The sequence below is a fragment of the Gossypium hirsutum genome, chromosome D09 (assembly GCF_007990345.1).
Source record: "Gossypium hirsutum isolate 1008001.06 chromosome D09, Gossypium_hirsutum_v2.1, whole genome shotgun sequence".
NCBI classification, from domain to species: Eukaryota; Viridiplantae; Streptophyta; class Magnoliopsida; order Malvales; family Malvaceae; genus Gossypium; species Gossypium hirsutum.
The window spans coordinates 33,706,131-33,733,578 of NC_053445.1; the positions used below are offsets into that span (position 1 = coordinate 33,706,131).

General features: G+C 31.1%; 2 protein-coding genes across 2 annotated transcripts; both read right to left on the bottom strand.

The window, feature by feature from the left end:
• Positions 1 to 9,206: 9,206 nt before the first annotated feature.
• LOC107891795 (uncharacterized aarF domain-containing protein kinase 2) lies at positions 9,207 to 12,803 on the bottom strand. The gene is made up of 5 exons (XM_016816708.2): positions 12,431 to 12,803; positions 10,651 to 11,986; positions 10,244 to 10,513; positions 9,788 to 9,943; positions 9,207 to 9,487 (listed from the first exon to the last, which is right to left on the bottom strand). Exons 1-5 carry the CDS (start codon positions 12,436 to 12,438, stop codon positions 9,368 to 9,370), a joined length of 1,890 nt encoding a protein of 629 aa, XP_016672197.2. The 5' UTR covers positions 12,439 to 12,803; the 3' UTR covers positions 9,207 to 9,367.
• Positions 12,804 to 25,432: 12,629 nt separating this feature from the next.
• Positions 25,433 to 26,074, bottom strand: LOC107892947 (uncharacterized). Its single transcript, XM_016817962.2, has one exon. The coding sequence runs from the start codon at positions 26,072 to 26,074 to the stop codon at positions 25,433 to 25,435; it is 642 nt and encodes a 213-aa protein (XP_016673451.1).
• Between the last annotated feature and the right edge of the window lie 1,374 nt (positions 26,075 to 27,448).

Here is a 27,448-nt window from a genome sequence, read left to right on the forward strand (position 1 = left end):
TTTTTACTATGTTTTTTTATATGGTTATTACACATTTATTTATTTATTTTGGTATTATGATAGTAATCATGTTATAACTATTGCTATTAGTATCCTGAATTAATGTTTTTATTACTATTATAGTTGTATTATTATTTACTAGCATGGTATTTATCTATTTATTTATTATTTATTATTCTAATATCGTTGTTTTATCCACGTGGCTATTTTACATTATATTCATCGTACCATGTATCGTGTTTAAATATATTTATCCATTTTCATAATATGCCTAAATAAGTTAAGTGCAAACCGCTTTAAATGTTATATTCATTTTTACCCGATACATAAAAAATGAAATTTTTAAAATAATGCAATGTTCTTTATTTAGAGATTCGAGAAGTTGTGCCCTAACTTATGGGGTTCAACTTTCTCTTTGAACCAGTTGAACCTCAATAATCGAATATCTTTTTTAAAACTCAAGACGCTTAGGATTTAGGTAATAATTAAATGACGATTTTTCGTGTTTTCGAGAATTCGAGATTTTTTGCCCCAACTTATGGGACATGATTTTTTGTCTTGATCAATTCAAAACGAGAAAATCTCCTCATTAAAAATTCAATTTAGATAGAGATATTTCCAATACCATCAAATAACATCGTGTGAAATGGACCGCATTTTAAATCCTCTTCAAATTCTCAAAATTTTTACGCTAATACACCAAATAATCAATTAGGTACCAAATTTGAGCATTATGAGGGTGCTAATCCTTCCTCATACGTAACTGACTCCCCAACCTATTTCTCGAATTTTGCAGACCGAAAATCATCGTTTTAGTAAAATTAACCTTTTATTGAAAATGATTAAGTTTTGAGGTGACCCAATTACACCTAATAAAAAGGATTGGTGGCGACTCCATCTTCGTTTTTAAAATAAAAATTTGATTTCAAAAAAAGGGGTTTCGACAATTTCACATAATTTTTCACCTACATTGTTTCTATATCGCTACTAACATTAAGTCTTTTACTAAGTTTGACGACACTAACTCAGTAGGTTACTCTTTAATTTTATATATATTCTATATATGATATTATTTATAGTTTTAAACAGTATATTCATTATTTATTGAATGTTATTTTTAATATATATTTAAATTTTTCGGATTTAGAGTAATTTTAAAACGTAATTTTCAAACCATATATCTCTTTTGTTTATTACATTTAGTAGAAATCTTCATATGTTTTTTTGGATTTTAGAGTAAATTTTAGATAAATGTATATATGCATTTAATATTAGCATGCAAAATTTTAAAAATGTTTAACCTATATTTAAATGATCTTACTCTCTGTTTACGTTAAAATATGACAGACAAAAATGTGTTATTAAAATAAAGTGTTGGAACAATATTATTTTTATTTGATTTTTATAGAAATGTAATGTAAATGATATTTTTATTCACATGAATTAAAAACTATTAAATTTTAAATTAACAAATTTTGCAAATGTTGAGGACTGAATTTTTTTTTTAATAATTAGGGCTAAGATGATAAATTTTGTAAACATGAGGACTAATTTGTTGAATATTTTAGATTTAGTATCAATTAGATAGAATGTGTAAACATTGGGGGCCTAAATTTGTTATTGAGCCAATAAAAAAAGTGAATGTTAGACTTTTGTCGAGTTAACAGAAACTAATATGTACCACCATTTACCTGACTCAATCGTCGGGTTTGAGCTACAGAATGCTATACTCATTGTTAAAGCAACATTAGAAAAATATACATCATATAGTTGTATCATATGCAAATAAGTATATAATCACATTCATACTATGCAACATATTCATTTCTTGGTCTCGCATGAGCTTACGAAAGCACTTATGCTAACTCGAAGTTGAATTAGGATTAAATTGTAAAATTTTAAAAATCTCAAGCCAATGTCGTGACTTCATAATTTTCTCGTTGCAACATTGTCAGCTCAGTGAATTATGTTGTGATGATATGTATATCTACGTCACTACCTCACTTACTGTCAAACGATGTTGAGACGTCGGAAACTTATGGTCGCAGCGTTACCTTTACTTCTGAGAAAATGAAAATTTAGTGTCTAAGTCAAGTGTTTCAAATCATAACATTTAATCACATCCCTTTTTATGACAAAACATAAAAAATCAAACTAAAACTAGTAAATAACTCTTGGAATCAACCATTGAACATAATACACTAAACATATTCTTCATTTAAGCATATTCATTTTTCATTTCAACCATTCATATCTAAACACTTCATTTAGCAATTTAAACATGTTTCATTATCAAACTAAGAACTAAGCAATATAATAAACTTGGCTTAAAACAATCAAGCATACACCAAGCTTGTAATGACCCGGAAGTCAGTAACACCAGAAAGTGTAATTTCAAAATCTCGCTTTCATAAATCAGGTTCGTAAATATTTTTTTAATATTTATGGAGTTATTATAAAAGCGAATCAAATTTCGGTTGGGTAATTTTGTTAAATCAGTATTTAATTAAGGTACAAAAACTAAATCACATAAGTGTTAAAAGTGTGAATTTTATTAAATCATAAGATCTAGTCTAGCTAAGGGATTTATTAAGCAGTTGGTTTAATTGCAATGGACGACAACATGGTTTTAACCTTTAAAAAGATGTTATAATTTAAGTTAATTAAATTATCAAAATAAGTTTAGTAATAAAATTAAGTGAGTGGGAAAACTAAAAGCATTTTTATTCTTTTGTTCATGCAAAAGTCGATTGGGGAGAAGAAAAGAAAGGAATTTCAGCCATTGATTTCCAAGGTTTCAAACCTTCAATTGGTTAGTCAGTTTACGTTTTTGGAATCCCAGTTCATAGAACTAGCTTACCCCTATTGGAATTTGTAGAATTGTTGTAGTTAATGAAGTAGCTATGGTAGAAAAATCTAAGTTCTTGATGATATTTTGGTAGCTTTTAAAGTTGGAAGTGAAATGAGATTGTTTTGTAAAGTCAATTCATGAAATTGTGCATTAGGGACTAAATTATTAAAAAAATTGAAATTGGTGGTTTAATTGAGAAATAGGAAGTCCTATAAGGACTCTAGGAAAATTCAATTAAGTATGGATGGGTGTAAATTCATGTTAAATTGGAAGTATTAGTTTTTGGGACTAATGTGTATAAAAGTAGAAGTTTAGTGTTAATATGTAAAATAGTATTAATGAGTTGATTATATGAATTACATTGTTAAAGATTTTAGTTGAGATTAATTGAATTGAATTGTTATAATTAGATCAAGAAACAAGTAGATTGGTTGATAATCATGGGAAATTAAGGAAAAGTTGTTGAATAATCATCATCGAATATTGTTAGTTGTTGCGAAGGTAAGTTCGTATTCCTTAAATTTGAACTACATAAATTTCTCAAATTACTTTGATATCCATTTAATATATGTGCAAATGATTAATAGCTTGAATGAAATAGTATGGAAACAATATGTATACTTTTATAGAATAGTTCATACAATTGAACATTGGTGATTGATGTAAGAATTGAATTATGGTATGATGGAATTTATATTATGCAATTTATTGTAAATATTGTCAGATTCACGGGCCAGTGTTGGGCACACATACATTTGTCAGATTCACCAACTAGTGCAGGGCACACATATATTCGTTGGATATACCAACCAATGCTGGGCACACATACAATTGTTGGTTTTACCGACCAGTGTGGGGCATATATTTGTCGGTTCTATTGATCAACGCTGGGCGCATATTGTTCTTACGAAATTATCTGTCAAGCACTGGGTGCAAAGGTGGTACATTATAAAGAACATTATATAATCAGTTCAAGATGTTTGGCATTAAAATGGAAAGAATGCATATTTAGTGTCTTAATGAATGGATTTATGAAGCCTAATTAGCGTATAATGCTCTTGTTAATTTCCATTGACATGTACTAGAATTAAGTATCCAAGTTATTTGAATTGCAATTGAAACTCACTCAGTATTTAAAATTGTGACTGTTCCCAGGTTAGGTACGACATAAATCAGTTTAAGTTTCAACTCAGCATCCAACTTCAAGTCCCGACTTTTTTTGTGGTAAATCTCTCTTTTGGGTTCTGGCATGTACCGAGGATACTTTTGTAGTTAATGGTATTTTGCTTTTGGTTGGTCTCATAAATTGTGTATGTACCTAAGATGTTAATATTCTATAAATGGTCATTTTGTGTATAGCTAGTACTTATGAAGGTTATGTATATAGGATGTTTTCTTATATGAACATTGGTTATGTTTTGTATTAGTTGTAAAATACTTGTATATATATATGAATGATATATGTCTTATGGATTTGGTTCCTTTGAGAAGTGTAGGTCATAAATTATTTTGTTTTGGTTGACATATGTAATGATGCGGTTGGTAAGGTTTATGGTTCTTAATGTTTGAGTAAGATGAATGTATGATTTGGTTATGATTCAATGCCTTTGTATGTAATGATTGAATTACGGTGTCAATGAAGGTACATTAGTTAGGCACTTAAGTTGTATGAAACTGACATGTTTTGACTTATTTTGACGTGTATTTGATGATGTTTAAAGGGTGGTTTTAGGCTTGGCTTGATAACAAGATAGGTGTAAAAATTGCCTTGTTTTAGAAGTAAATTTTGGTGCACACGGGTTGTCACACGGTCATGTGTCTTATTGTTTTTAGGTGCAGGTTTCACACGGTCTGGTACACGGCCTGCGACATGGCCGTGTGATCTAAAACAGTCTGTAGCATAGTCTGCGACACGACCATGTGACCCTATTTCGATGTGTCCAGAATTCGAATGTCCACACGGCTGTGTGACTCCTGTTTCCAAAATTTTCAACTTTTTTTCCTAAATGTTCTAATTCATTTCAAATCGATCCCGGAATGTTCCAAAACTACTTTTAAGGTCCCGTATGCTTGGTTACAGGTCAATAAGTGTATTTTTAATATGGATCAAATTGTGTTTTTTTATTATTGTAATTATATTGAATAATTGTATTTGTTTAATGTTAAATGTTTATAATTGTATTGTAATACTCTGTAACCCTAATCTGGCGGCGGAGATGGATTAGGGGTGTTACAAAGCTATAAAAATAGCTAACTTACAACTTGCCATTTTTAAGTTCATTCATCCAACTAGTTATTTCAACTAGCTAGCTTATAATCTTTTAACATTTTAAACCATACAAAACTTATGATCTTCCTTCATAAGGCATCAACATTGACTCAAATCATGCAACTATAAGTTAAACACCATGTTAAACATTCAAATTTAACCACTCCTACATTTACCATATAAAAATTAACTCAAATATGACAATTTACTCAACAAGATACCCTTATATACATGCCAAAATGTCTAAACTCAAAATAGACATAACTCTACTGTCTCGGTGATAGTGTGAGCTCTGTGTTGATCTGGTTCGATCTGCAATGTAGCAATCTACAAGGGAAAGAAAACAACTAAAGTAAGCATTAAGAATGCTTAGCAAGTTCAACTAGAAATACTACACTTACTTTGGTCTTTTAAAATATGGTAACTAACAATCAATTCGACAAACTTATAGGCTATCCTTGGCACATAATGTCTTGGCTAGTCACATGCCAACATTAACATCCAATAAGGTTAGAAATACTTACATATCGTGAATAACATCACTTAATACCAAAGCCATTTCATATCGCATAACAAGTTATATACATATATCATTTCATATTTAATACATTTTCAAGTTTTTCCATTTTAATTAAAATGAACGTCGCTTGATGGAACTATAATAAAATAGACTCGGATACGCAGGTGAATCACGTTGCTCACACAAGCTGAAATTACATTAGGTTACCCATTCGGGATAAACCTATATCACATATAACTCGAGAATCTACAACAAATGCTAGATCTTGTCAATTAGCCTGTGAATTCACTGATCAAGCGCGTATATAACCTTATTGGCATGCTAATCATATCATAACCTTTTACTAAGTTCATACGGATATCATTGTTGTATATATATCTCATTACCAACCTTTGTAATCATCCATAATTCATATCATCACATATTTCATTTACTTGTCCTATAATCAATCAACTTTCACATTTGTACCATGTACTATTACATAATATCTGATGATCGCATAACTTTTCAATTTGGTTCTTTACTAGTTATACATGCTAAATTCACTAATGTTCTAACTATATTTAAGCATATAAATAAAATCAAACACAAAAAATCACACATAACGTAAAATAAGATAGTAAGTTCCATATGAACTTACCTATTCAAAACACCAAAACAAGTTGATTCTTTACGGACTAAAAAACAATTTTAGCTTTTCCTTGATTAACTTCACTTTGATCCAAATCTTAATCTATACAACTATTCCATATTACCAATCAATAGAAAAAATTTTCATACTAAGCTATGATATGCATGATCCTATAGAAATTTACTTTTTGATTTCTCTCAAATTTTACATTTTATTCAATTTAGTCCTTAAACTCGGGATAAGCATAACTTTTGATTCAAGCTTCAGATTAAAACTTGATCTCATATATTATCATTAAGGGTCTTATGCTTTCTACTTTTAACATAATTTCATGACAAATTTTACATTTATTCAATTTGGTCCTAATGTAACAAGATTAACAAAAAGCTAAATTAACTTTACAATCTAGTCATTTTTTATAATCTAAGCTTAAACTCTATCAATTTCAAGCTTAATTCTTCAAGAAATCAACAATGGCAACCTTTTAAAACTTTAACAGTCTCACAAATTAGTACGTGAGCTAGCTAAATGAAGCTCTCATGACTTCAAATTCATAAAAAATTACAAGAAAATGAGTTGAATTCACTTACTAATTAATGGCCGAATACGGAAGCTTCAAAAATGGTTTCTTCCTTAGGTTTCCTATGCTTGTACGGTTAAGAGAAGTGAAGAAGATGATAACATCCCACTATCATTTGTTTTTTATACCATAATTAATCCTTAATTGCTTAATTTAATCATGTTTTAATAAAATTAATCCATATTTAATCAAGTTTAGTGGAATCTTCCATCATTATCCACTAACTCCTATTGAAAATGGTTTAATTATCATTTTAAACCTTTGACTAATTGCTATTTAAGTCCCTAAGTCTTTAGCCAATTAAAAACTTATAGTGATTAAACTTTTACAATTTAGTTCCTAAAGCTTAATTAACCATTATTTGGCAAAATTACTCGACCAAACTTAATATATTTTTATATTATCCTCGTGAATATTCATATTTAATATTTATGGACTGGGTTTATGGAAATGAGGTTTCAAAATTGTATTTTCTGATACCACTAAAATTAGATCATTACATAATAGGAGAATGACTAAAATATTTAATTTAAAAAAATTAGGTGACTAAATCGAAAAAGAAAATCTAAGATAGAACTAAATGTATAATTAGATGACTACTCTTGTAATTTACCCGAAACAAATTACATGAGAGATAATAGATAAACGCGTTTTCTAAAAAAGAGTAAAGTAATTATAAATCAATGGGGTGAGAAATTGAAAATGGAAAAAGAAAAATTATGTGAATTAGAAATAAGAAAAAATACAAAGTTATAAGTGAAGTGGGTGGGCAATTACTTTATATACGGTTACTGGAATAAAACAATTTTTATAAGTGGATTTAAGATTTCTCATATGTTTTCATAAATATATATATATAGTAGCATCTTAAATCTATTTCTGTAATTTTTTTTTATTTTTAAAATAATTATTCCAAGTGAATTTATAATTTATATAACCATAAATTTTGAATACTATTAATAAAAATATTTAAAATTTTATATTAAATAATATCTACATTCTTCATCTCTCTCCTTTTTTTTCAAAACAAAAAGGAAACTATAATTTTTTTTAATTGAATTAATGTTTGGTTAATCAAAAGTGGATGAGTATAGATGCTCAAAAACCTTTTTCATCCTATGTAAAACTAAAGCACCCTACTTCTTTAGAGCGACCTTCTCTATTATTTTACTTGCATCTCCAAACTTTATGTGAAATCAACCTTAGTTATCCCATTCACTACAACACTCTGCAGACAACCATGTTCTAGTGTCTCATAGCAAGGCTTCTGTCTTTCATCCGTGAACACCTAAACGGATCTTTAGTTGGAAGAATAAGTTGTTATCGAAACTGCGGCCCAAGCTTTACCAGTGTATTGCAGGAGTGTTTTCCTAATTCCATTGGATACTTGCAAGGCACTCCGAAAAATGATGAGCTCATTTTGGTGGAGCTCAGAATCGGGTACAAGAAAGGGTATTATTAGGCGTCTTGGGACAAGGTATGTGTTTCGGAAAAATATGAAAGTATGGGTTTAGTTATGCAACAATGTTAGCGACTTGTTTCTAATTCCGATTCTCTTCCTAGTAGAATTTACAAAGCCAAGTATTACGCTGATGGGATCTTTGGCTGCTGACGGGATTAATCATTATCGTCGATTATGTATGGCCATTTACTTCATTTACTTCTTTAAAGAGTACCTGTGACAATGAAGATTAGTTATTGTTGTTGGCGGTAGATTTCCCGATTTCAACCAAAAAAATCTGAAAAACTTTCAGTATTTGGGTTTTAATTATCAGCCAAATCTTTGTGGTTGTTAATGGGAGCAAAAAGGAAGAAGAAGAGCAACAGCAAAGGCTGTTAGATTTTGATGCATGGCGTTCGATGGTGGCGTTGGAACGATATTCCAACTTCCAGTACTATTGAATCAAAGTGAATATATTTCTTTTCATTTTTCCAACACTGAGCAGCAAAGCGATCGCTGAGCTCCACCCCCCTCAGTATATCGTCAAGACTCCTCAACCCTGCAGCCTGCAAAATTGTTTAAACCATGATGGTAATACTTGAACATGAGAAGCTAGTGTATTCAAAGATCTTGTGCCATATCATATACTGGCTACAATAGTGAATTACAACACGTGCCGGAAAATTCAGTCATCAATGGAGGGATAGCAGACAAGCAGATGGAAGAGTGGAGCATTACCAGCCTCAACCGTCGAATCCTACCAGAATGGTGATACATTTTCATTCAAGGAGAAAGATAATGGTGCTTCAATGTGATAAAACAAATAATTTGAAGAAAAAGAATAGCTTTCTACACTTCATTTTCTCTGGTTTAGCCCTTTCTTCCACTGTTCTCTGTTATGGGAGACTAAGATATAAATATAACAGCAATGAATTGTTGAAAGTAACAAATAATTACAGAAGAGGATGACATTTCAGATTAGCTCAAAAATTTGCTTTTCAACACTAGGTATATTGTCTTAGCTCTATCAAAATTGTTTTATAGAAACAGAAACATATGAACCTAAAGATCTCTCTCATGGAGCCATCAGCCCATCGATGGTGTAGGAAAGAGATTTTGCCCAGTCCGCTTTGAGTAGCAGCGTCTGTAGTGTTTCCATTACGTCATATCCTGGATCAAGTTTCCTTTGCCAACCCTACAAATTTAAACGAGCATCGAAACATGATATAATGGAATTAATTAACATACAGACATTTCAGCAAGTCAAACCTAGGAGCAGAAGGAAACAATCCCGATATGGGAATACATTCCCATTCTTAACTTCCAGGCTCAACTAGTCATGATTTATTTTGTTTCCCTCAAGAAGACATAAAGTACAATGCATGACATGCAGACAAGGAATTCTCACAAGGGGAAACGGAGTTGAAAAAGACATCTCAATTGGTTGGTCAAAGGCTCTAAATGAAAATTTTGGACTTGCATGAAATGGAGTTACCTCAAGAACCAACATGGTGACCAAAACAGTGCATACGTTGCCATCAATATTGACTTTATGACGCCTTACTTTCTCAAGCAGTTGTTCCATGCATTCAGCTGGATGGACTAGATCACCCTCCGGGGTACCCCAAAAAGTGAATGCTTCATCTACTTCCTGTTAAAACAAGATATTAGAAAACTGAGCAGAGATAACACAGATATAGAGATGAACAAATTATATGGAAAACGAAGGGAGGTTGGATGGTAGAATAAAGATGTAACTTAAGACTTTAGAGGATAGATTGTTCAGAATTCATCTAAACTGACAAACCAGTATAGATAGGGAGCGTAAAAGAAAGCATTTGAAACGGGTAGACTAAATGGGAAAATAAGAAGATAACAAAGAAAGCATTTTCCAAACTCCTCAACGTCCTAAAAGCCTTTAGGACAACTCAGATTATGTTATTTACATCACCTCAATAAAAGCCTTTGGGTTTGGGCAGTTTTGTCGCTGTGATAATCTAAGTGTACACTCAGCAGCAGTCTGACCGTCTCTTCGAGCAACAGCCTTAAAAAATTCCAATAAATTTATACGATCACTTTTAGAAAGTTCAGCAGTCATGCCTACATCAAGGAAAATGATATGAGGCTTTGACTTAAAGAGCCGTTTTCGAGAAGCCTTGCTATGAGACACCCGAACAAGGATATTTCCAGGATGCATGTCAGCATGAATGAAGTTGTCGACCTGGAAGAAAAGACATAATCTTTTGGTTACCAGTATCGAACCATACTCTTACTTTTCAAATAAACAACACAATGGGAACCAATAATCATTAATTAAAATTTTACAGAAACATAAGTAAACCAATTCAAAGCAGTTACCAAAAGCATCTTTAAAAGCGCATGAGTTCCAATATGAGCAAGTTTGGCCTTAACCATATCATATCCTTCAAATTCATCAACATAGCGTGCAACACTTTCCCCTTGTTCGTACGTTTCCACTAAAACAGCAGGGTGCACAAGTGGATAGACAGGCTTAGGAAAAGAAACATCTTTCCAGCTTCGGAAATTATATATAAAACGGTTCAAATTGGCAGCTTCCCTGGCAAGATCAACTTGAGACATCATGAAAACAGCAAATTGCTGGACACTCTCATCCAATCTCAACCAGTTAAGAGTTGGAATGAACTTTGATAATTTCGCCACCAAGTTGATAATCATAAAATCTCTCCTAATTGATTCACCAACACCAGGATGTCTAACCTTTACTGCCACTAACATGGGCTTGACCCTTTTACCAGGGTAACGGAATCTCAAAGAAGCCCGGTGCACCTGAGCTATACTTCCAGAAGCCACCGGTTCCTCTTCGAAACTGTCAAATATTTCAGAAAGCTTACGGCCAAATGCTCTTTCAATAGTTTTCTTTGTGAAAGCAAAGCTGTGTTCAGGAGCCCTGCTGTGAAGCTCTGAAAGCTTGGTGCATAAATCTTTAGGGAAGAGATCTGGTCGCGTTGCTGCCCATTGACCCCATTTTATGAATGCTGGACCTGCCGTTTCTAGTGTGCGATGCACGACTTCAAGCCATATTTTCCTGAATTTGAGGCCACAAGAGTCGGCAAATGGTGCCATTATTATACTCGGAGAGAACAAAATTGTAAGATAGATAGCCCTCACTAGCAAGATAACACCTTCTATCACTGAAAGTAGTATAGAAGAAACAAAAGCATGACCATCTTGAGCACGACTATACAAAGAATTTGGTGATGGGTAATAATTTGTCTCTACTACCTTCCTCTGCGCCAATGCCAGTCGTCCGCCTCCCAAGCCAAAAATACCAGGAACTATCAAGTGAGAGCGGGACAATGCTAAGCTTACTGCTTGAGCCATCCTTATGTAAGGGAATGTATGACAACTCGAAGAACATTTACGGGTGAATTTTTTCCAAGCAACTTGTGCATGATGAGTCACTGCACTACTCGCGGAAAAGAATGAATGGTTCCGGGCAAAATAACCTCGAGATATCCCTTCCTTGGTATTCTGCAATACCCATGGAGCCTTTCCTCCAATGTTGAACCCATAATGGGAGTGCACTCTATACTGCGGCAACAGCAACCCGATAGTAACAACTGTTCCATACTTCCTAAATTCCGAATGGCTCGTTGTTGGGTTCGAAATAGCATATTGTGCAGCTTTCCTAATATTGGCAAACGTCAAAAATCTGCATCCCAACAATTCTCTCATCATTTAACAAGTAAATTCTATAAACCCTGGAAGCATTTCTAAATTCTTAATCAGAAAGGGCAAGTATTCAAACTCCAATTATCAAATTTCAGACAACATTGCACCAAGAATTAATCTTTCTTAATTTAATTCTTTAAATTCAACATACCAAGCTATTGAAAACAGATTTGCCAGAAGTTCAAACCCTCGATGTAACAATTCACTGTGAAATCCATTAATTAAGGTGATCATCACATAAACCCTAAACTCCCAGAGAAACCAATCGCATAAAAAGCTTCAAAACACACAAACCCTAAACTCCCACAGAAGTCAATCCCAGAAAAAAAAACTGGACCCAGGAAAAGTAACCCCGGCAAGAAAAGAAACCCAGAATCTTTTAATTAAAGAAAGCTAAAAAAATGGAAAGGGAAAAGAGATGAACCTGGACATGGAGATATAGGGAAATAAAGGTAAAGAAAGGTAGCTTTGAAGACGCTAAAGAGCGAAGACGTTGAATAATAGAATAGGAAGACGACGAAGAGGAAGAAGAAGAAGCTGTTGAATGCATTTTCTCATGGATGTATCCCTTTCTAATTAACAGTCAAAGGTGGCACGCGTTTTCATATTTGCCCGAAAGACCTTCATTCACTTTGCTTTGAATTTGGTAAAACCTAGCGGCGCGAAGAGGAGGAAGAAGAAGAAGAAGAAGAGATCGCGGCAACAACCTCAATGGGCTTGTAAGAATATCGAAGAAGAAGTAAAGTGGAGTACTTTTGGACCTAATTTTGATTGGTTCTTGTTTGGGCTTCACGCCATTGCTGTTATTTTGTCCAGCCTTGTCTTTAATTATATTAAAAGCTAAAGTCTCTAGAAAGGCCTAGAAGGCAGATATTATATTTAAAAGGGTAAACTACCTAGGTGGGTCACCCAACTTTTAGGACACTTTCATTTTAGTCCTCCAACTATTAAATTTCTAATGGTTGTTAATTGTACACTCACATTATGTTCACACTTTCATTTTGATCACCAAAAAAAATTATCTTTTAAAGTATTGATTGGGGTTAAAAAAATTAAGAGTTAAAGTGGTAAAAACTAGAATAATGCATTAAAAATTATCAAATTTGAACATTGTCAAAAATTTTAATTTTTTTTCAAATTTTAAATTTTAAATTTCAAAATATAAAAATCAATTGAATAAATTGTTTAATTTTTTTATCCCTTGATAATGTTAACCGATTTGTTACTGTAATATTTAAATTAATTAAAATTTTACTTTATGTTTCCATATTATTTTTAATGAAATCAACTTTATAACTCATATCTAAATTTAATAATTTTCCGCGAAACTTAAATTTCTTTTGGTTATATAATCCCGAATCTTCCACACTTAGTTAAAAACAAAGAAAAATCATTGCAATCAATTAAATTAATATCTTGTTTGGCATGAAAGATAAAATTAATTAATTTAACTAATCAATAACTTAATTAATTGATTTTGATGTTTTGAAATTTAAAATTTCAATATTGAAAAAAAAGAAAGAAAGAAAGAAATTTAGATTTTAGGCAAGAGGGTAAAGAAGTACAATTTGATAATTTTTAATGTATTATTTTAGTTTCTACCGCATTTTCACTTTAATCTTTAATATTTTTTACCCTAATCAATACTTTAAAAATTATATTTTTTGGGTGTTCAAAATGAAAGTGTGAATATGATGTGGTGTGTATGCTTAACTATCGTCAGAAATTTAATGATTGAGTGACTTAATGAAAGCATCCTAAAAGTTGAGTGACGAAATTGCAAGGATTTCATTTTAGGTGACCATCGTATTTAAAATTAGTTTTTTAAAAAGTAGATCGGTTTAAAAATCCAGCTTGATAATATAAGCCCAACATTCTAGATTTAACTCTAATTTAACCTGATCCATTTTTAGTTTTATGATACATTTTGACAAAAATATCATGGACGCCCTTATATTATGAGTTAAATTGTATTTTGCCTCATTTATTTAAAAAATAGACAAATTAGTTATTGTATGTTAGATCAAAGAGTAAATTGGTACTTTCTGTTAAAAATTACATCCATTTCTATTGTTAAAAATTGGTGTGCCTAATAGAATAACTAGACAGTTACAGGTAACGTGTCATGTGTACCTCATTCTGACGTATAGTAGTAATGGATGGAATTTTTATCAAAAAGATCAGTTTGGTCTTTAATCTAATGTACATGGATTGGTTTTGTTCTTTTATTAGAAGAATGACAAAATGCAATCCGACTCCTAGTACAAGGACCTCCATAATACTTTTAACGATATATTATTTATTTTATGTATCAAGTAATTTACATAATTTTAATTTTACATTATTAAAAAAATTAATTTATTTATTTGTGCATTGTAATGATTGATTTTGATTATAATTATACATATAAATCAATTTTAAGCTAATTTGAAAGCTAATTTTTCATTTCAATGAAAGTTTAATTATTTGGGATAAATCGTAAAATTATACCTAAATTTTAGTTTAATATGCAATTTTATATATGAACTTTGATTTTGTGCAATTTTATAAATTAAATTTTGATTTGATCCAATTTTCACAAATTATTAACACAATTATTCATGTAACTTCATTTTATTTTTATATATTACGTACACATATAATTATATTTTATCTAAAATAAAAAGTAAATTGATATATTTATTTGAATGTGTATGATTTAATTAAGATTTAAACTATAATGAAAGTTTCATGTGTACAATTAAATTAAATTAAAATTTATACATTAAATTAAAATTTATATATAATTTTAAGATTTTTGAGAGAAAAAATTGAGATATATTAAGCCGTTGGAAGAGAAAAATAAGGGAATTTTCAATATGTAAACAATTGAATTTAATTAAAAATCCAACAAAAACATAATTGTTGTGTTATTGGTTAAGACATATGTAAATATAATTGGACCAAACTCTGTTTCAGGACCAATCTTATCAATATAATTGTTAGTCTTATTTTCAGTCGAAGAGGACACCGACATGGTGGTTCAAGCGACGGCGATAGTGGGGGGCTTGAAAAGATAAAGGAGTTTTTTTAGAAAGTGGATGGGTTGTCATTAGAAAAAGAAAAAGAGAAAAATTTTAATCTATACTAAACTTTTAGAGTTTTATTAATTTAAAAAAATGACATTATTATAAATTCAAAAAAACGATTTTTATAATTCAAAAAATAAATAAAGAATTTTCAGATTCTTTTATATTTTTATAACTTTTTCAGAATTATTATTAAAAAAATTATAAAAGTCTGTCATAGTTTACGGTGAAATTAGAAATTAACCTTCTGAGTCTACACATCGTTAATAGATTTTTTGAGAAAAACTTGGTTAGAGTAGACATAATCCACAACTAATCTGAAATCCAATTGATTTAAAAAGGCCATGCAATCCAACAAGAATTGGGTGGATGAAGTTTAGCTATATTCAAAGCATTCAACCTCAATAAGATTTTTAAGATTGAAATGATAGCTTGTTAGGATAAAAGCTTTGAAAAAGTCTATTTCTCCTTTATTCATCTAATTTGTTCGGAAACTAAGCAATTAAGAAACTTTTGATCGGTATAATAACAAATTTAACCCTCATAATTTACAAAATTCTATAACTTTGATCATGATTTTAAACAATACAAAAAGTTTAGCTCTCATTGAATATCAACAAATTTAGAATTAAAACCAAATTGATAAGATTTATAAATGTTGAGGGTTAAATTTATTAAAAAAATTAAAATTAAAACTAAATTAATAAAATATATAAATATTGAGTAAGATGAAAAGAAATGAAGAGCGTCATTATTCTATTTCTTTGTCTCGATATCTACATTGCAATTTAAGAAAGTGAATGCATGCACTCATTCGAACTTTAGTCGTCGCCTTCTTGGGCTACTTTTTCTTTTCTTTTTTTTCCTCCAAAATAGTCTTTGCTTTGGCCTAATGTTGGGTTGGTCATCAAACTTTGCTTCTATACCCAAAACTCTACTCATACTGAAATTCATCATTAATTATTATGTTTTTGTCTTTGTTTTTTTTCATATGTCCCTAAGAGTTCTTTTCATGCTGATTTAACATTTCATCATGCTTGTAAAAATTGACAATTCAATTTTATAAGTTGAATGGAAATTTTAAAAAAAAATTAGTAAAAATTTGAGAATTGGGAATTGAAATGTCTAACGAAAACAACTGATGTTGGGAGTAAACAACAAAAGTAATTATTTATATATAGTTTAAATTACATTTTGATGATTAAATTTTATAAAATTTTGTATAGCAAAATCCTTTAGAACATCTCGAGTGATCATTGTTGTTGCATTAAATCTTTCAACAAAATCTCTCAAAGATACATCTTCGTGCTTCTTAATAGATATCAAATACCCTGGCAATGTTGCAATGTTTTATTTGTCAAAAAACTACTCATAAACAAGCCTGTCAATTGCTCAAAATTCAAGATAGAGTGTTGTGCGAGTTACAAATACCATGCTTCTGTTGAATCTTTCATATTCATGGAAAATACCTTGGATTCTTCGCTCGGGCTTCTTTTGTTTGAATGTAAAAGTTTTCACCAAAAATATTTTCACCTTTCATGTAAAATAGGATGGTCAACGTAAAATATTTTCCAGTCAACGTAAAATTATCCCTTTATTCCTGTAAAATATTTTACCAATTTTTTTTATAAGATATTTTCCAAATTGATAAGGCTCTATTTACTGTAACACCCTCGATTCAGGTCAAGTCAGGTCAAAGCACCGGGATGTTACATTCTCTACTACATTCTTCACTTATCAAATATTTTTATAAACTTTCATAACTTTTCAATTGAGTCCCTTTTTGTCATAAAAGTTCAATATTCACTAATTAATCATATTAAATCAATTTTCTTTCTTGTTACACTTTAATCACATAATTCATCTCAATATCTTGTTTCACATATCAAATTTCTATGTATTTCACTTCTATTATTTCATTCACATATTTTCCCAAGTTTAACAATTTATTCCTTGTCATCATAAAAATTTCATATTTTTCCACAATTTCACTTTTACAATACTTTTTATGCATATTTAATAATCCCATAACACATTCATTAAACTTTTATCATAATTTCCTTATTCACATATTAAATTTTTGTACATTTTTCAATTTAGTCCCTATTGCCATGTAATTTATTTTTCACTATATAAGCACTTTAATCAAATAATTCATTATAATATCTTATTTCACATAAAAAAAATTCATGCATATTTCTTCTCTTGTTTCAATTATAAATTTCACATTTTACAATTTAATCCTTAACATTATGGAGATTCATTGCTTACTGTAATTTCACCTTAAATATTCACAACCTTTCATAAACCTCAATTGTATGTTTGTTTAATTGAAAACAATTTTTATGAAATATTTTTCAGGAAATCTGACAAACAACAGAAAATATTTTACACAAATTCATCCAAACACCAGAAAATATTAGCTTTTCCAAAAAACTAAGTCATTTTCTAGAAATCATTTTTCGGAAGCCATTTTCAGTGAAACAAATGGAGCCTTAATCTAAAGCACCCAAAATTTTCATGTGGTTTACATAATGTGCTAGGTGATCCTGAAGGTCAACTCTTCCATTATACATCACTTTTGGAAATTTAAATGTTAGTGGTACACAATGATATAGTCCCTCCTCAGATAAATGTTCAATTTTATACTTCTTAACTAACCCTGATGAATCAAACTTCTAAAAGTTATGCATTTTTTTTTCTAATCACTCTATTTTTTCTTCTAGTGTGTTCTTACTTAAGTTCCAACTTTGACTATCATTATCATTATCCTCTAAAATATCATCAACATCATCATTACCTCTTGTTGCATGTTGATGTCTGTATGTAGAATGGACAGTTTCTAGCTCCTCTCTGTAACGAATCCTACCCTTAAGTAACTCTATTTGCTCTCAACTCTTCAATAAGCTTATTGTTCCTTGTATTTCTCTCGTCTCCTTGTCTCTTTCTATCTATTTGTTATTGGATAAAATTTTGTTACTCTTCGTATCTCCTTTGTTTCTAATATATTTACTCTTCTATAGCTTTCATTCTCTCTTGCATGTCATTTTATTGTTGAAATCTTGACTAACGATGTTCTGAACTCTGATCAGCTGATGAAGCTCTAACATTAGGTTGGGTTGGAGGATTATAATACCACAAGGGTGTCGAAACCGTTTTTTGAAAATAAAAATTTTTAGTTGTCGACTTAAAAAAACAAAAACTGGAGTCGCCACCGATCCTTTATTAAGGTGTGATCGGCTCACCTTAAAATGATTTTGGTCTATGAAATTTGAGAAAATGAGTCCGGGAGTCAGTTACGCACGGGGAAGGATTAGCACCCTCGTAACGCCCGAAATCGGTACCAAATTGGTTCTTTAATGTCTTGGTGTCGAAAATTTGAAAAGATTTTAAAAAAACTTTTTATCTCATGAATGAATCAAAATAATAAGACATTCTTATTTCAAAGAAATAAAACACCACACCCAGTGAGTTAGGGCACAATATTTTTAAATCTTCAAAATACCGAATATTGCCTTTTTGCTTTTGAAATTCTTATTTCGGGATAGTAAAATGTCATGACCAGTAAGTTAGGACCCAACATTTTTGAATTCCCGAGAATAAGCTTTATTTGAAATTTGTGAATTTATTGCAAAACAAATACTTGGATTTCTAAATTCATCGAAAAATAATCGCAATCCAGTAAGTTAGAACACGATCTTTCTCGAGAATCATGAATGCCAAATATTTTAGAAATTTATAAAATATGATGATTTTAATGCTTTGACGAAACCAAAATATACATTTTTTAAAAAAGATATGCTAAAAAAGGGTTAATGTATAACATGAAACCAATATTCTAATTTCAAGCATATATGAATAAACATTTACAAATATATATAAGTATAATATACAAGTAAATTTGCAAACAAAAAGAAGGAATGAAATACATCAAATAAAAATAGAAATACATGTATTAAAAATAAAATAAAAGTATAAAAGTATGCATATGTATATATTTACAGAAATAAAAAAAGTATACATGTATTGGTGAAACTTGAAAATATATATGTATATACAAAAGATAATAGAATATGTGAAATAATGAAAATTTTATAATGATTTTTTAAAATGGGAACATGAGTATATTAAAAAATGCCCATGTTATAAACCCTGTATGTATATATATATGGTATAAAGTATAAAAAAAATAAGGAAAGTAAAACAAAAACAAAAAGAGTATGTATATATGTAATATATGCGCAGAAAGCTTAGAATATATATATATATTAAAACATATATTATATAAAGAGCATGCGTGCTTAGGAATATAGTAATAATATTGATAATAAATGAATAAATGGTATAATGATAATAATATAAAAGACAAAAAATAAAAAAATAGCTTGAAATGGACTAATTCGAACTAAACAAAAAAATGGGGCAGATTTTGAATGAATTAAAAATCAGGACCAACTTGAATGCACGCATAACAGAGGAGGACTAAAAGGGAAATTATCCCCTCCTTCCAAAACGCGGGGCAGCGATGGGCCAAATTAAAATAAAAATAAAATCTGCGGCTCAATTTAAAAAAGAAGCAAAACAGGTTTAATTGAAGCGCGTCGCAAAAGGCAGGGGCTAAATGCGCAATTGTACCATCAAAAGCAACAACGCCCGGATCCTCCCCTTCAGGTCGGGTCACCGCGCGGGTCTGCTTTAGTGAAAACGACGTCGTTTCGAAAATATTATTTAAACAAAAAAAATGTTAAAAAAACAGTTTACAGCACACTCAAAAAAAATAAAAAAGAAAGGGTTGCCACCCCTTTTCCTCTGCTAGGGTTTCAGCCCTAGCCCCCTTTTGCGCCGCCGCCGTAACACGCCTCCGCCGCGATTTCACCGAGAATGGTGATTGGAGAGGTGACACGACGGGCTTTTAACTGCCCTTGAGCAGATTCAAAACGGAGGTAACCCCTTTTTCCCCCCTTTTCTAATTTTATTTATACAAAAACAATCAAAAAAAAAAGAAAAAACGTAAGATGCAAAAATGAAAAGAAAACAGTGGTGCGATTCACCTCTTTCTATTTTATTGTTTTTTTATCTTCTTCTCTGTGTATCTCTCTGTTATTGTCTATATCTCCCCCCGCTTTACAGTACTTGAAATCGGCCTTTTATAGCCGAAATAGAAAAGAGAAAAAGAAAGAAAAAAATCTAAATAAATCTGTTCTATTGTTTGTTGGCCCGATTTTTGCTCTTCTGTTTGTGTGTGTTGCTGCAGGTACTAGGCGAGGCGCGAGTGGAGGCGCAACTCGCGCGAATGGAAGCTACTGTTGCGGAGGGGGTGGTGCGCAGGGCTGCGGTGCAAGGAAAACTGCTAGGGTTTTCCATTTTGGGGCTAATTGGGTCAGAAAATGGGCCTATAATTTGGTTATTGGGTCAGGGTGTTATTGGGTTTGTTTATTGGTTTGTTTATTGGGCTTGTACAAAGGGTATTGGTAAAATTGTTTGTTATACCCCTTGCCTCCTAAGCACGTGTCGGTGGCATAGATAGCATTGACCTTCTATTGGCTTTACTTGAAAAGATGCCTTGTTTGACTACCATCTTTAAACAAGGACACATTATCTTCTTCGTATTTTTAACCACACACTGTACCAAGAAGGCTCCTAGCCCTCCGTTCTCCTCAGAATGGCCAAACGTTCAATTTCTAAACGTAAGCACTCCATCAAGTGTGAACACGCCCTTGAATATATATAGGACCTACTTGAGCATAACAACCTTGTAGTGATCGAATGCATAAAGGATTGGGTCTTACGGTGCATGCCCTTCACATATAAGATGATGATAACTTCCTTTATAATGATTTGCCACATCACACTATTGGGCAAAAAGGTTTGTCTTATAAATACCTTTATCAACAATGAAAATGGGATCAACTTTTAGCACCCTAAGGTTACTTAGAACAATTACTTCCTCAAACAGTCAGCCTACCATTTTATTCTTATTCTGATTCTCCGCCTCTTTAAGTGAATTGGCATGTATCACCCAGTTTTAGCGGGTCTTATGTTCTAGCGAGCAGAGTGAGTAATCTGTAAGATGTAATCTATTAGCCCAAATTATTGTTTTGAAGTATAGATTGGGCGCATAGTAGACACCAAAATATTATGCAATGAATTTTCTCAGAATGTATTAAGTTGTAAAGAAGATGATATTGGTAAGAGTATAGAGAACTTTGTAAGTCGGGATTATCGTCAAAAGTATCGTGCGTATAGTTTATTTAGTTACTATACTAGTCGTGCTCTAATGAGGTGGTTGGGAATGAAACAAATGGACGAACCAAGAAAAAAAATATAAATATATATTGGATTTTCATAGCTATAAACCGTTTATAAAGGTAGTCTTGAAAGTTTGTGACACGTGTCAAGTTCCAATGGGAACTTAGGTTATATATATTCATGCTAAAGAAAAGGGGGAGTTTTCTTCTTCCTTCTTCAAAAGTGTTGCTATTTGAATCTTAAGGAACCAACAATATTTCTTTCTCCTTTACACTGAAGTTGAAATTCTAGATTTTACCAATGATTACTCCATGACAAAGTAAGTTTTATGACTCTGCATGTTAAAGTTATGAAAGATTAAGTCTATAAGAGTGCATGAACAATAAAATGAAGATGTAATGCTTTGTATGAAGGTTATCTATGTTTGAAATGATGGTAAAGGTTAAATGAGTGAGTTTTAATGGTGTTCCTATGTTTTATAAGCAGTAGTTGCTACAGTTCCTTGTTGGATGTTGGATTGGGGTTCAAGCTGCTACCTATAGTTATCAAGTGAGTCTCTAAATTGGCTCTTGCGTGGTACTGTTCATACTTTGATGTTTGTGGAACAAATCGAAAGGTGATGCCAATGTCATGAAAGGTATAGTAGGTAAAGTAAGTGATTCCTAAAGGATATCTATGATTGAGTGAATATTGTTGAGAATAAAGTGTAAATATGGTACAGAGTCTGATGAGTTCAAGCAAGTGTTGAATGATGCATGAGTAATGTAAGGTGAAGCATGGTTGTACCTGAATTTTTGAAATGTAAGTTATGGGATGTGTGTGATATTGGTTGCTTATTATGGATTAAAAAAATTGAGCTTAGTTTGTTTTGATGTATGAAGTGTCTGCAAGTAAATATATTTTGAAACCGAGCTCTAGCATTTGTTGCGGACTCGAAGATACATGTGACACAGATTTAGCCTAGACTGGTAATCTTACATGTATATTAAGACATGACAATGACTCCTTCTAAAAAGGAACTAAAGGAAAATGATTACCCAATGGGGTTCTCTGCCTGTTCTAGGACGATGATGGACAGACCTCACAAAACATGAGTTTAGGAAAATCCATATCATAAGCATGTTAGGAAAAAAACTTTTGCGGTGAACTCTGAGAGAATAGCCTTTGTAGTGAACTCTGAGAGAATAGCCTTAATGGCGAATTATGAAGGGATAACTCTTGTGGCATACTACAGATAGAATGCCCTTGTGGCGTGTCTTAATAGGACTCTCAATAAAGAACTTTGAAGGATGTTCTTTGTGGCGTACCATGATAAGGCCTTCATGTCGTATTCTAATGAATTTCCCTTGTGGTGAGTTCTATATGGCTCATAAACGTAATTAGTGAAATCAATAAGGACGAAGTATATCTATGGACTATATGGTAAAATATTTCATAAGACTAAAACACAATAAAAATAATTGAAGGGATATAGAGAAGTAATGGGTTAATATTGAAAATGTATGTTGAATAAGGATGTGAACTTGGTATATTCGAACGAAGTACTTGTCATCTATGTATGTGCTACTTCTTGAATCACGATGAGGTGCTAACTCAGAGTTTGAAGGATATAAGTGATGTATCAAAGACATTGAATGAGAAGGAAGTGGTTTTAGAGTGAAGTATGGTATCTAACGTGTATAAAGGGATAAAACTTGAGGAAGCATTCACAAGAGACAAAGTTGAAGGTTAAGAATGATGGAATTGTTTATATAAATTATCAGTTGTAATGTGTAGATATGACTCAGGTAAATGATGTTTTCCTCGCTAATTTCTTATAAACTTATCTGTGTGTGTTATGTTATAGGTGAGTTGATGTGGGATTGCGCCAGGAGTGACAATGCTAGAAATATGCCAAGAAGTGGCGTATCGGGTTATTATGCATACAAAGTGAGTTTGGCGGCATGTCCAAAGATTGAAATGTTACTTAGAGGTTCATACTTTGAGGTATCTATAATTGATTAGGATTTTAGTTTAGATATTATTGTAATTTAATTACCATGTTTTGTAGTTGTATTTACTCTTTGTATATACTTATATGTTTTAGTTTGAAATTTTGTAATTAAGATGTAATTATCTGTAAATTGTATAAGTATATTAAGCTTGTGTCTATATTCGTGTGGTAATATCTAAGATTCAGATTTGATTAATCGGATCGGGTATTATAAGTTTGGTATCAAAACACAGTTTAGTCGGCTCTTGGACCGTGAAAAAGTGAAGAAGTTTTGCATAATACGTTGGTTATTGTAAATCTCGATCTAAATCATAATTTAACTTAGTTATCTATTGCAAACATCATTTAACAGCATAATACAGTTATGTGCCAATTCAATTTCATCTATGGAATAATTTATCAAGTTTTGCATTTATTTTAATTTATTCTCTAAAAAAATGTCATAACTTTCAAATTTGAGCTTTGATTTCGAATTCAATCTCAATTTCATCCTTCTATAGGCCATTAAAACCTATGTTTATAGAAATTTCATGCCAAATTTAAAATTATTACACACTTTAGTCCCTATGTTCAAAACTAACAACTTTTACTTTACAAACTAGTTCTTTTACAATCTAAGCTTCAAATCTAACCAAATAACAACAAAAGCTTCAAAAACACATCAATGATAGCCTTTATAAACTTTAATAGTTTCACGAAATAGTCCCTAGACTAGCTAAATCCAGCTCCTAGAATCTAAAAAAGATAAAAATTACAAGAAAATGACTAAATTAAGTTTCCCAATCAAAGACCGAAAGTTTTGAAGCCAAACCCTAACTCCCCCTTTTGTTTTCATGAGAAGAAGATGATAAATAAAGATAAATGAAATGTTTAAGCTTTTGTGTCTTTTTTTTTATTTAACTATTATACATATAATAATATAAATATAACTTAGCATATTTTATAATAAAAGTATCATCACTAACCGTCCACTATCAATAATATTGGCCAAATTCCCACTTTGGTCATTGGATTAATACTAATTAACCCTTTAAACAAATAAAAATCATTAGTGATTAATTTTTACATTTTTTATGACTTAGTCCTTATACCTTAATTAATCATTCAATCAACAAAGTTATTGCACCGAAATTCAATATGACATTAATATAGACTCATAAATATTAAATAATAATATTTACTGACTTGGTTATCAAAAAATGAGGTTTCGAAATCGTCATTTTTTATACCACTAAAAATGGGCTGATATAGAGCCATTGAAGACATGGTAGTCTTTGGAGGGTTGAGTTGAGAGAAAGAAGAAGATGTAGTGTGTGTATGTAGGAAGTGTCCTGTGAGTTGTTGCATAGGCCATTTTATAGTGGGGGACAAGATTAACTACGTGTTTAGATGCTATTGACATTGAGATCTGATCTAGTTTCCTGACAATGACAATGATGTGACATTCTAAGATATGACGTCTTAAGACAGCTGGGTAATCAATAATTCTGAACTTCTCACGTGCATCCTATGTAAGTTCAATAAAGGTATGATGTTGTGTGAGGTTTGCTAGGTTTAGGTTTGCTTACGATAAAAAGTGAAGGTATAGTAGCTTAATTAATACACATGGCTTGCTAAGGGATCAACTTCATTGGAAGACACGTGTAGGGGTGTGCACTGTAGGTATAACAATTTTTTTTCTGTAAAATAGATCACAATTATTTTTAAAAAAAATTATTATTTATTAATACGAAATAATTAAGTTAAATATAAGGTTGATTTTTTTAATTTATTCTTCAAAATAGGCTTGCTTTGGCATGATGTTGGCTGGCCATTTGCAAACAAGGTAAGAAAAAACATAAACTTTGCTTCTATAACAAAAACTCAATTTAATATTGAAACTCATGGTCAACTATTAGGTTTTTGTTTTATTTTGTCGTGATTTTTTCATCTCCCTAAAAAAAATTTCATTGTGGTTTAATATTTTAGGTAATAAGATTTCTTGAGTACCTTTCAATTTCAAAATTGAATAAATTATTTTTAAGTATGCATTTCATGCACTCCTTTTAAACATAAAAATAAGTTTGGCAAACATCTAATCACAGCTTATAAATGGAACAGTAATACATTAGGGAACCTAAACCTTAATGGAAGAAATATCAATCTCTATCAAGCTATCTTCTTCTCCATAAAAATCCAAAGCTATCTCTATCAGTCCTTCTCTATCTTCTTCTTCCTCTTCTTCTTCTTCCCATCTCCAACACCTCTTCTCCGACGAAACCCACTCTCTGATCACCGGAAACCCCATCTCCGAGAACAAGCTATCTGGTTCAGGTTCCGAGTAGCGACGCGACAACGAAGTGTACCTCTCAATACCACGATCCAAAGCTTCTTCTCCTTCATAATCTTCATAAATAACCTCTAACGGAGCTCTCACGTCCCACTCCACAAACCTTTCTTCGAAACTCATCTCTTTTGGTGAAGAACCTGTTTTTATTGCTTCAACAAGGCTTGTTTTTGCTATGGTTTCTGTTTGGATTCTTTGTATGGCACAACAAAGACGAAGGAGAGAAAGCAAGAGTGAAGCACTTAAAAGTAGAAGAAGAGAAAATTGGAGATTAAGAGAAAAGCTTGGAGGGAAATAAAGAAGGATTAAAATGTAACAAGTGATAATACAAGAGAGAAAAGAAGGATCTGACTTTGTTTTCCAAATGGTAACAATTTCAATAGATTTCAAACACTCCCATGGATTCCATTTGCAATTCTTAATTTCTTCCATGAACGAAGACAAGCACTATGGCAAAGAAGAAAACTATGCTGAAGCAAATATCAAATAAAGAAGTTTAGTGGGCTGGTTATAAAGTGGATTGCGCTTTTTCTTTTTTTCTTTTTATTTATGCTTGGTTTTATTGTAGGTTACCTATATTATTTTCAAAGTTTTAACATGGGTTTTTTTTGTTTACGTGTATGTTTTAATACTGCATCCAACACTATGATTATCAAGTGTTAGTAAAATATAAACGACTCAAGGAAGAAGTATTAGTATAGAGCATATAATGATTATAAAGCTTATTAGACGTGCAAAAATTCTAACCACCAACTCCAGACATGTATGCCACTTACTTGCAACCATGAGATAACCTGAAGAGAAATATTTAAAGTCGATGAATCCCTCACCAAAATTAAAAATTTTTGCCGGTAACATTTTAATTCTACAAACGACAGGGCAACCGAGTCCGACAAGCTGTTTTAAGTTTCAATTGCTAATTTGGTGTATTGTTTTCACAATTAAGACCTTTATATACTAGCTTTTTTATGCATGCATTGCACGGAATTATTATATGTATACCATAAAATTTATTTTAAAGATATATTATAATTTTAAAAATTATTTTAGAAAAAATTGAAATCTATGAAAGAAAAAAATATAAACAATTTTAAGAAAAAGTATATTGTGTTTAAACAGTTTTATTCTTAATTTTTTATTTTAATTAATTTTTACCAAATTTATTTTAATTTTGATCTTCACACTTACACATTGAATAATATTTCAAGTGTGAAAATTAGAAAGTGTAAGTTGAATAATTTTCGCATAATAAATTAATAAAAACATTTCATTTTTAACAAACATCAAAAATGCTTGCGGTAATATAAAAGACACATTCCTAATGTGTATATAATATATTAGTTTACATACCCTTTAATTATATGAATTGATTGTACTTATATGGTTAATAGTATCCCTACAGCAGCGGTTGAGAAGGATGACCAGATTTGACAGAAGGGAGAAGAAAGGTCTATTTCTGAGGTTTCTGGAATCAACTTTTGCTCAGGCATCGCTTCATTTCCAAAACAGCTTTACCAAATAATCTCTGTGGGTTTTTTAATTGGGCCGAATTATGTTTTTTCAATTTGCACAAGCCCGAGGGAGTCCCTGTTCCCTGTTCCCTATGACTCTTTTAGTGCTTTATAATATTTCAGCTAATTATTTTTAAAAAAAAAACACGAAAAATCAATCAGTCACTATTACAACATGGCTAAAGCATTAAAGATATCAATTAGAAAAAAACTTTATCAATTAAAAAATTTTAATTATATTATTGTTAACAAATTTAATTAATTTAAACACAATTTAAATACAACAAATGGAAAC